The sequence below is a fragment of the Argiope bruennichi genome, chromosome X1 (assembly GCF_947563725.1).
Source record: "Argiope bruennichi chromosome X1, qqArgBrue1.1, whole genome shotgun sequence".
Classification (NCBI taxonomy): Eukaryota; Metazoa; Arthropoda; class Arachnida; order Araneae; family Araneidae; genus Argiope; species Argiope bruennichi.
The window spans coordinates 47,234,852-47,247,226 of NC_079162.1; the positions used below are offsets into that span (position 1 = coordinate 47,234,852).

Sequence of the window (12,375 nt, forward strand, 5' to 3'; positions counted from 1 at the left end):
TAATTGAGGCAAAATGCTAAATTAGAATTGAATATATACCTTCTTCTTTTAAATGAGTAACTACCATACGAAACTAATGAACAACATTTTTAAGAATAGGATATTTTTCGTTCTCGGAATTTGGACAGAAAGAAATGTATTTACAGCATTTTTCGAAAATCATTTTTTTCTCTAGAAATGATTGAATTTTCAAAACATAGTACATATATCGATGCGAGATTTTTAGCAGATTATTCTTCCTTTACAGAACTTCAATAAAATAGGAGATATTTGGACGCAAACTTTAGTCCATTTTTCTTTCATTCAGAATAGCTTTAAAAAAATTACTATTTTGTTTAATTCATGATCTAATTAAGCTATTTTGAAATTCGGTGTCTCATTTTATAGTTTCTTAAATACCTATAGGTCTTTTCTGCTTGAAATTTTCATTGTATAGTAATAGCCATTTATTTAGTAGCGAAAACACAATGCTACATTTACCTTCTCCGATTTCCATTTGCGGCTGAGAGTATTATATTTTAGATGGCCAACTCAAACAAAATAAATGAGTAAAAGTGCCTTTGCATAATTTTCCCAAATTGTGATAATATTTTAACTGTATTGGGGTAAGAGAGAGTTTTATATTTCTCGTTAAAATTTTTTTTCTCATAGTCCCCCTTATGATTGCCGTATCCGTATTTGCATTGTCTTGTTGAATCAAGGAAAGTTACCAGGCCATTGGTTTTGAATGGTTTTTTGTAAACCTTTCACAATAAAACAATATGACAACCATAAAACAGTTTGAAATGAATTGCTGTGCATAATATTTTCTTGAACAACGAAATGTAACAAAAAGAAACACGAAATGGAAAGAATTACATAATCAGAAGACAGAACTGTTCATCATTGTTTTCCGAACAAGAATATTTCCAGGCCAGTTCTTCTAAGCAATTTATTTCAAGTGAAAAATAATAATTTCAAGTTAAGTCACCAATAATACTTTTGACAAAGCAAAACATTCTTCGATTTGATTTAAGAAAAAGGAAATATGTAGTTCGTTAACAATAATTTTTATTCACTATTCATAAAGAACTACGCATCCACAATTATTTTAACAATAATTATCTTCAAGCTATAACGGAAGCAGTTTAATTTTTGTCCATTATCAGGATTTCCTTTTAAGAGCTATGGTCAAGCGGGAGAAGCAGCTTGAAGAGTTACGAAGAAAGCAAGGAAAAGAGGACATGAGATAGTATTTTGAACTAATATAGTTTTATCTCAGGAATTTGCTGATACGACACTTTAGGTAGACATGTGTTAAAAGTGAATATGGGAAAATGCATGACTTCGTAACTCAAATGTTATGAAACTTGAATTTATGCGCTTAGAAAATAATTATTTTTAGAGTCTAGATAAATTATATATAATTTCCAAATCATTATACAATGAAACATAAATACTTTCCAAACAGAAATTTAAAATATTTATAGACATAAATGCTAAGAATGTTGCCTTTCTCTGAAATAACTATTATATGATCCAAATTAATCCCACAATGAAAAATATAGCGAAAACCTTTGATGGAAATGACGTATATAAATAATGCATTTCATATATTTCAACCTCGTCCAGATGCACGCCGGAATCGTTTGATACTGTATCTTACTTACTTACTAAACCGTAAAGATTGTTAATTACGGATATCGGGAGAAATCCTCAAGAGAGTACTTTTGAAAACAGTCAGCTTTCTCTTCCTCAACATTCTGATCAATTGGAATTAATTCTGCAAAATATATTAATTCCTTACACAGTTGAATATTTGCACATCAAAGCCAAAGTCTAAAAAAAATCTAAAGTGCTAAATGGAAAAGATAGGTTTGATGAGTTTTGGGAAGCACTAACAGGCGTAGGTAAACTGTTTACACATATTTCTTCTTCGCCGATTTCAGTAAAGCCGATATTCGTGTTTTCGTCATTTTCTTTCCTTGAAAGAATGAAGCTTTCTTGTTACAGTTTTGGATCGAAGATCCAGTTTCAGTCAAATGCATTTTTTACATCAACTGCATAGAAGTTTGGGCTTGTTATCCAGATTATTATAACATTCTGAACTAATTTGTTTCGATTGTGTCCCTTGAAACATTTGATGATATCTAAATCTAATGGCTGCAGGATCGTCGTGCAATTTGATGGAAAGTAAACATTTTTCTGTTTTCCAAGCCTGGGGCAATGGTTTAAAATGTGCAGTTGTTAGCTAAGAGGGCAACATTATTCTTTTTCTTTCTCTTCACTTTATCAACATCAAGCAGCTAGATGTTTTCCTTCGTCATCCAAGTTTACGTGCATTGTAGTCAACTGCTAATTTTTGATTTTTTAAAGCATCTTGATTACGCCTATTTTCCAGTAATTAATATGTTAAATTTATCGATTCCAACACTGTTTGTACACAGTAGGAATATCAAACTCTTCTTCAATTTGCTCTCACCTTTAATTTTCTCCTTTAAAGGATATTGCTTTGTCTGGTATCAGCTGATAGAAAAACCAATCGCAAGAACTGGTCATACTATAAAGCAAAACAATTTTTTCCCCGCCATTTGCTAAAGGAGGCATCGTTAACTGGAGCTATCTTTTCTACACCTATTATGGTTCTTAAAAAATCCCATGACGTTCACGAAAGAAACTGAGCCATCCATTACTGGCTTTAGAATAGTTGTTGTCTATCAAAAATGGTAATTTTCTCGATTTTTCAGAAATCTAATGGGCCTATTTTGCATTCTCATTTCGCAGAACCATCTTTGGGTAGCTTTATCACTATCATCATTTACAGCATCCTTAAATCCTTTTCGTTTATTTATCCTCTTTGCTTATTTCCATGGTACCTTTAATTTCTATGCTTTTCCCCAAGAATATAGCTATCAAAGATTAGGAATCTCATATTTTTTAGCAACATCTACCTGCTTCAGTCCTTGATCAGTTTCCGAAATAATTCATTACGTTTCAAATGCCAGTGCTTTTACACGTGAAAAACGGATCACCAATTTAACACATGAAAAACAGATTGTAAGGAAAATGTGGTCAATGCGGAGTAAGTGGTATCGGACTTATGAATGAAATGGTCTCGCAATGATCACTAAGAGAAAGAGGCAACACCAATTCCCTTCTTTTAGTTGATCATTTGATACCAGAAGAAATATCTGAATGCTTGGCAAACCGACAGTTCCATTGCAATGGCGATTCCTATAGAGCAAGTATCCCTGAAAAAAACTCAAACTTCATTTTCGTATCTAATCAAGGTAATTGGGTCACTAAAACAAATGAATCGATAGAGAAGGAAAGGGAAAATTACAAAGAATTGACAATTTAATGTCTGATAATCCCTGATTTGTATGTTTGTTGTGCACTCCATAGACAGCAAACACATATATTCATTCCAATCATTACTCCCCTCCAGCTTCCTCTGACCAGTTTACTAAAAAAGGGTCAAAACAACGAAACAGTCAATATCTAGACATGGATGCCAACACTGTTCTTTTATTATCTCACATTCCAGACAATGTGGGGTGTTGTTTTCTAAGAAAAAAATGGGATTACATATACTATTAGCTTTCTGAAGAGGAAACAGTATCGTTGTTGACATGTTCAGTCAAAAAGATGATTATTACAGTACGAAGGTTCGGAACAATTCGAAGTAGAAATTGTGCCGGATCCGAAAAGGAATATCGTTACAGATAATTTTATCGTTTTGGATATTACCATTATGCACAGATTTTTTCTGTATATTGAATTAACTAAAATACTTTCGAATTATGGAAAATATCTTAAAATTAACAGGAAATTCAAAGAATTAGAGTCAAGTTCCGACTCCTGAATTAAAAATGTAAAATTTAGACAAGTGTCTCTATACATAGAATCCTCTGAATAATATACAGGAACTAAAAAGTGTCTTGTCAATTTTTAAGCGTTTGAGGAAAATAGTATCGACGGCACTTTAGTTTTCTCACATAAAAAACAATGAACAAGCATTTCCCTTTAAGATGACTTCCAAGATTGGAATCTAGGGCATTAATAACATCTCTCACGTTCTGTCCAATCTTCTTTTATAAGATTTTGTTCCTGGTTTAAAATTTCCATTTTGTCCATAGCAGTTATTGAATTCATGCACCCAGGTTATTTCTGTTATATTTGAACAATAATTACCTAAGATTCGTCTAATTTTTCTTATTTTGATGTATCAAGTAATGCATATACAGTTTTAAAATTGTTGTAATTTAAAGACAATAAAAATTACCCTTGTATACTGAAAATTATAATATATTTTTGAAACATTTCTCGATTGAATCTTTTTGTGAAGTTTACGAATTTTGGTGCAATTGTTTATGTTTTTTAAATAATTGCTCGTCTTTAGTCTTCCACTTCCCGAATAATCGCATTGTTTATATGATCTAACATATGCCAACTTTAGAGATTCAAAAGATTTTTAGAACATTTTTAGAACTTCCATACAAAAATTATATATTTTTTATTCTAAGAGTATGATGTCTAAAAAGTCGATTTGGTTGAATCTGAGTATTGCATTTACATGAAGTGGTTTTCATTTTTTCTGCAGAGCAAACTTAGTTTTGCTGAATTCGCTGCCGTAACAATTTCTCTTTCGATAACTAAATTATTTCAACAAAATATCGGCAAATATTTTGCAAAAAAATACTGACTTCCACTGTTTCTTTTTAATACTGTAATAATATTTATTTAAATTTCATCGATGTGCAGAATAAAATACCACAATCGACTGCGTCATCAAGTATTGCCACCTGATGACTTAAATGCCGACTCGGGAAGAAATCTTGAAGGATTTCAAATAACCTCGACCTTATTTCGGACGTCTTTGTTTGAACTTGAAAAGCTCTTTTGTATGGTGTTAGGGGCGAATTTATTTTTTCGCAATAATACGATCCGCATAAGGATGAGATTGTTATAAGTGATATATATGTGTGTGTGTGTGTGTGTGTGTGTGTGTGTGTGTGTGTGTGTGTGTGTGTGTGTGTGTGTGTGTGTGTGTGTGTGAAATTTTACAAATTCCTAAATTTGACAAAAATACATTTTTCAAAATATGAAAGTAAAAGATGGAATCTGGAGATTTAGCGACTCGAAGCTCAGACTAATCCAAATAATATAGGAAAATAAAAAGTCCAGATTTCAAACCAAAATTATTATTACGACTGAAATGTTAAAAATATAAGCAACTGAAACCATTACTGTTACTGCTTAGATAAAAATTTCAAAACTTTGAATACATAAAATAAATCATAAATTAAGATTTTTTTAAACATTCCAATGGCATATGACTGACAATTTACTCCATAAATCGTTCATTGTCAAACCCCTCCAAAAACTGGGTCCTGGAAAATTACCAACTTTCAAAAATTAAAATGGATCCTTAAAAAGTGCTATAATTTATAACAAATCTAAAAAAATAAGAGAATAAGATTTAAATCGAAAATTTAATCAAATTAGAATCAAATTTTTAAACTTCATTTTGAATCAAGTAATATTATTTGCACATATTATACCCACATAATTCCTTATTTCAAGTGGGTAATAGCATTTCAGATCATCAATAGTATAACAAACGTGCCCATAAGTAAAACAACAAATCGAAACATAACGGATATTGAAAATATTTAACTTCATTGATATAAAACAAGTAAAAAAAAGTTTTTACTTAAAGGTTTAAAAATCAAAATTTGAAATATAACTTTGACTTAAAAACAAATACTTATTTCTAAAAGTAAAAATAACAGAAACTAAAAGGACTTACTGGAGATAACAATTTGATTATTACTCGGCATTTGAGACTGTCTGCGGAGGTTTGATCCACGGGCAGGAATTGGCTGAAAAAAATTAGTAACAATAAATAAAAATGAATTAATGGCATTAAAACAATAAAAAAAGTCGAGGTCTTTATTTTCATTCAAACTTTTTTTAGCTCTTATCAATTTTAAACAAACGATGCCCATTAGAATAGTAAACAATATTAGTTTTTAAAAAATAAGAAACAAACATATGCAAGGATAATTGGAATAATGGTCATGCATGCATTTGCTCCTTTTCAATCATAACATATCAGCCCATGATGGCATGATTGTTTCTTGGGGCATAATGTACTCATTCGTGCATCAGCGGTTTAGCAATTGCAAATAGTGCCCGAAATATAGCATTATTTTTGGCCCCTTTGAGATATTTAAGTTTAATAAGTGATATAAACACATTGTAGTGATTGGATTTTGAAGCGTTAGGAAATAAATGTTCATAGATGGCGCTAGGCAACTAGCGCGAGTGTAATTAAAAGAGTGATGTCATTCGAGTGTTGGCTCTTGGAGGAGAAGGAGTTACTGAGCAGAGTAACTCGAACGAATCTGCATTAAATTTGTTAAGTTTTCTATTTGCCTATTTTTTTCAAAGCACTCACGAACCAGCCACGACACACATTAATGTTTTCCTTTCATGGCACGCACTAAGACTGATGCAAGGAACATACATACTCCCTTTCTAACCCACTCTAGTTAAGCCTTAGCACGATGCATAATACTGGAACTAAAAAAAAACACGTCTTTTTTTATGCATGTTTCGAAATTAGAAAATATAACCAATATGCAGTGCAACCATCTGGTCAAATATAGCATATAAAATTATCGCGTAAGTCATAACATATTATTAAAATAAAAGATGCATGGCAAGAAAGGAGGGTTGGCAAAAGGGGTCAATATAAAGCATATACCAAAGTTATTTCACATTTTTAAATCGCATATGATGAGAAAATGGAAAAAAATACCCTGCCTCAGATATAATTTATCTTTTATGAGCCATTAAAATAAAAGAGAGATGAAAAAATCACATAACCCAGGCAACATTTACCATGCTTTAGCTATGGCTTTTAGTGGTTATATTTACAGTTGAAGTATTTTATAACATATGAAAGAAAACAAGTAAAAATAAATACTTCTATATTATATATATATATATATATATATATATATATATATATATATATATATATATATATATATATACAGCTTTTTTTATATATATATTTCATTATAACAAATATATTATATCGGATGTTCCAAAAATGTGGAACAAGCGTTTGATCTCTTAACTATTGCAATTAAACATGCTTCCAATTGCAAAATTTCTTCACACATATAGCCCCCATAGCGAGAAAGTGTGAATAAGTAAAATGTTTTTCTTACCCTCATATACAATAACTCAACCCCCCCCCCTTTTTTTTTGTCTGCAAAATTTGCTTCGATATTAGAAGGCAAATGTATTGCTTTAGATTATTTTTCCATCCCTCAGACTAGTGCTAGGACAAGTCTTGTGTTGTCTTTTTTAGGGATAATATACATATTGCGAAAAGTTATTAAAAGGCCGGAATTAAAAATTATGCATAATAATAATTAATAATGCATGGTTATATATTTACTAACTTTAATTAAGTTACCATGAATTTTCAAATAATATATTTAATGAAGTACATAAAACACTTCCTCAAAATGAACACCTTTGACACTTTTCTAAAGTTGCATTTTTCCAAAGGTACTCTCATACACGCGTTCTAATACATCATTTGTGACATCAAGACAGGTTTCCTGAATTCGTCGCTAAGATCTACATCTGCAATAGAGGTGCTATACATAGAAGAACGTAAGCAATTCCATAAATATAAAGCAACAGGCGTCAACTCAGATGATATAAAAAGAAATTCAACTGGTACATGTAAGCCAATCCCTTATCAAGAAATTTATCATCCAATTATCGTCTTACAGCTGATCTATGGTGAGAAGGAGCATCAGTTAGTTGCTACTGCATCTGTTGATTTACTGTCGGAGGCTAAAGAGTTCAGACATAATGAAATTCAAAAACTAATTGGTTTGGTTTAGTTATATTAATGTCCCGTTTGAAGCAACACTTAGGCTATTTTGGGACGGACCTCGTAATTTTGAACCGCGGTCAGATGGCGAGGACGACACCTGAGCTGACACCCCCCTCTCCACACCACACCAGTGGGAGGGCGTTTGGTCCGGACGGATTTAACGTGAAACTGACCCCCTTACACGACGGTTCTTCGGTGGAATCGGATCTCGAACCTGGAACCCTCCGGTTCCGTAGCCGAGACCTTACCGCCAGGCCACCGCGGCCCTCAAAACTAATTGAATACATCGTTTATCATTCAGCATTCTTTTAGTGTTTTATAGTCTTTAAAATGACTTCAAAATCATACTCATCTAATTATTTTTAAAATTTTAGACTTATATTACAAGACTCTCTCTCGAGGCTTTATAGTTCCATTCTGCTGGATACGATAACATCTGGGAATATATGGTAATCAGCAGGCTGATAAGTGTGCCAAATACGCAACTGTCTTTTTAGAAACACCCATACTTGCATGCGATTTGAAGAAACGGACAAAACGCTGCCTTTATATCAACTGGCATACTCAATGCGACTCGGAAACTCTAAACAAACTTCATACTTATAAGTCTATCATAGAAAATTGGCCTTCTTTAAATAATCAAAAACATGACACAGTTTTAACTCGTCTGAGAATCGGTCACACTAGATTCACACATAAACATCTATTATTAAATGATCAATTACCGATGTGTCTACACTGTAATTGTGAGCAACCGTTTATCATGTCTTTATCGGATATCCATATTTCTATGCTCAATGCTTTTTTTACTTCAAAACAACAGCAGTAACTTCGCCACTGTTGCGTGGCAGAGACCGACATAAGAACCTTTTTGTCTTTCTAAAATCTATAGGATTTTATTCCTTAATTTGAACTCATGATCATGGTTTCTGTTCTAACGCCAATGCCATCCTGTGAGCTTTTGTAGCTATTGGCAGAAAAAGTGCTTAATAAAGAAGTGAGCGTTATGCAGTGAGAAAACATGGCCACTCCGAGCCGGAGCGAAAAAAGCGTATGCGTACTAAGTGCGTAAGAACGATGGTTCTTTCCCATTGTAAAAAGTGCGAGTGTAATTTAAACCGGAGGTTTATTTGGTGAAGAATTGTGTTTTTTAGTGATTGCAACTGCCAATCAAGAGTGCAGGGTCCAATTCAATGTGAGAGCAGTTCCCTTGATTCGTAGTTTCATTTTCAAACTAATATACTTGTAAAATGTCTTTGCTTAAAAAAGACGAGCTTGTACTTGTCGCTGAAGAGATAGGATGAGAGGTACCAGTGAATCCAAAAATTTTAGATTTAAGAATAATAATTGAAAGTAGTGACATTTTCAAAACAGATAGAATTTATTGAAAGTGTAATTAATTATGTTTTAGAAGAAAAGAAATCTAAAAAAGATAACGAAAAATCTCAAATTGAACAAGAAAAACTTAAATTAGAATTCGAAAAATTAAGCTAGTGCGACTTAATAAAGAGCTTGAGCTACCAAACGCTAAAAGTAAATTGGCTCCAGAACAAGTAAAAAAGATAGACATCGAGTCTTTTAGTATAGAAAACTTAATTAAAAGTGTAAAAACTTTAACGTTTCCTGTCCCTTCTAAAAATTAATTAATAGTATCAGATCAAATATTTAATTCCTTTGATCAGGAATTAATGAGTTACATCAGCATTAAACAAGGGGAAGATTGGTACAAACTACGAAATTTAGGTCGTGAGTTGGATTTGTTTGTATCATCAAAAGATTCGAATAAAAATGAGACGAATTCAGGTTTTAAACAAAACAAATTCATCAAAAACAGATTCGAAAAAGAAAAAAAAAAAGAGTCATAAAAATGTTAACAAGTGTTTTCTTGTCCGATGTTAATGAGTCAAAGCCAATAGTTCAGGGTCATCGCTTAATGAGAATGCGAAAGTATTTCACCCACCTTACTCCCCTGTCTCCTCAACTTTACAGACGCCAGACATTTGGTACGGCATTCCACCCCAACACCGTGCACGAAGCACATCGTTGGCTCACAGACAGACGCCAGACAGTTCTCACAGACAGACGCCAGACAGTTCGGGATATGCTCAAAAATCGGTATTCGCCATAAACAAAAATGAAAAGAGTAAAACAGTCTTTTTGAGCACTGTTAAATGTTTCATTCGAGATGCGTTTGACTTTTGGCAAGAGGTCAGATGTTTATTAGACGGCGGGCCAATGACTCATCTTATGAGCAGACAATGTGCAGACAAATTGCGATTGAAAAAAGAAAAAGTAAATATTCTATTATAGTAACGTGTTTAAATGATTCTTCCATGTGTGTAAAAAATTGTGTACGTGCGGTAATTTCAAATTTCGATAGTAAAATTCAGTTTCAAAAGAGAAATAAATATGTTAGTAGTAGAGAAAATTACCGATTTAACTCCAGTTAAATTTTTAAATATGGAAGGACAAATTCCTGAGAACATTAATTTAACAGATACTTTTTATGTTCCAAGTCTCATTGATTGTTTAATAGGTGCGGAAATTTTCTATGAATTATTAAGTAGCGGGCAAATGTATTCTTAAAATTCTAATCTTATTTTCTGAAATAGTGTTTGGGTTCGTGGCTTCAGGTAGTAGTAATTGTGTAAATAGTGATTTAAAAGTACACTGTGGATTAATTAAAGAAGGGGATTTAAATGATACCTTAAGAAAATTTTGGGAATTAGGAAATGTTGATTTAGAGCGAATTAAAAATAAAGAGGCAGTTTTGTGAGAGGAACATTTCGTCAAAACGCATTCAAGGGATGTTGAGGGCCGGTACATAGTTAAAATGCCCCTTAAAAATGATCCGAAATGTTTAGGTGAAACAAGGGACATAGCTCTCAAACGACTGGATGCACTGTGGATTAGGTTAGAGAGATCCTCAATACCTAAAGTTATATAGAAATTTCATACACGAATATGAACATATAGGACACATGAATGAGATAATCACTGAGGAGGACAATTCAGAGATATTATATGCCACAACGTTGGCATATTACCTATTTAAAATTTACAAAATCACACAAAATGGCGAATAATTAAAACCAATATCAAAATAGGCGATTTGGTACTGTTGAAAGTGGAAAATTTACCGAGTACCAAATGGGTCATTGGTCGTATTTTGAATATTTACTACGGTGAGGATGGTAACATAAGAGTTTGTGATGTGAAAACACAGAGTGGTGTTTTCAAAAGAGCTAATTCAAATTACCTATAGATAATAGAATTTAAGCAGTGTAATATTGTATAGTTATTAGTGTAATTTGTATTATAATTATTTTTTTTGGTGCGATATATTTTGTATTGGTGTTCAGTGTTATTATTTTGAAATGCAATATTTCAAGGCAGGCGGTATTTTTTGACGCAACGCCATCTTGTGAGTTTTTGTAGTTATCAGCAGAGAGTGTTTAATAAAGGAATGAGCGTTGTGCAGTAAGAAAACAGTGTCGTTGTGACTTTTTGTATTTTTTTTCATCGTTTTACCAATTGTTATTTTTGTATCATCTTAATATAAATTGTTTTTGTCAAACTTTGAACTAGAAATATACTTGTGTGGAACAGTGTAACTTTTATATTGGTTTTTGCGCCATAAAACACCTCAAACCGAACCGTTCACTATATTTTTGTACAAAATAGGAACCAACCAAAGAGTTTATAAAAGTCACACTACACATTTACGAAAAATTTTTACTCATGAAGAACATCTTTTACAAAGAATGGTTTTCCTTCTTATTCTCCCCCCCCCCTCTATTTTAGCTATATACATCTGTTTAAATTACATTTCTGAATAAAAAGAGATTTGGTTCCACCTAAAATGAGGCCCAATCGTAAAAGTTCAAAGCTGATTATGATCTCATAGTAGCTGTCGATGGAGTCCACGAATGCTATACAAATACTAGTTATTGAACTGAAATATTCTCTGCAGTGTCATTTTTGGAATGATGAATTCTGAACTGACTGCTTGTATACAAGCTTGAGAATAAGTCTAAAAATAAATAAACCAAAATTTTCAGTTTCTGTATGACTTGCATAATGCATCATTCTTCCAGCGGAAGTAAGATTATTATAATTTGCAATCGCTGAAACGTTCTGTAAATACATTTTTTTAGAAAGCTGTTCGAAACTCAGAAAAAGATATTCTTATTCTTCTACAATTAGGACAGCAATACAATTACATACAGTATAAATCATACAGCATTTCAAAATACTGCTCGTTACTCTTTTGGAAAACTTAATATCACACATACAAACGCATGCGCGCGCTCATGCACTCAGTTTCAAATAAAGAATATTCTATTTCTCTGGGCCGCGGTGGCCTGGTGGTAAGGTCTCGGCTTCGGAGAGTTTCAGGTTCGAGACCCGATTCCACCGAAGAACCGTCGTGTAAGGGGGTCTTTTGCACGTTAAATCCGTCCAGACCC

The 12,375-nt window shown here is 32.6% G+C and overlaps 1 protein-coding gene across 12 annotated transcripts in view; it reads right to left on the reverse strand.

The window, feature by feature from the left end:
- Positions 1–12,375, reverse strand: part of LOC129959546 (uncharacterized) — a 109,603-nt gene that overhangs the window by 62,306 nt on the left and 34,922 nt on the right. For all 12 annotated transcript variants that reach the window (XR_008783454.1, XR_008783455.1, XM_056072434.1 and 9 more), the window contains one exon: positions 5,792–5,864. Coding sequence is in view for 10 of the 12 variants with exons in the window: in XM_056072433.1 (XP_055928408.1) it covers positions 5,792–5,864 (73 nt within the window). In the remaining 2 variants the exon portion in view is untranslated. The remainder of the gene's footprint in view (positions 1–5,791; positions 5,865–12,375) is intronic.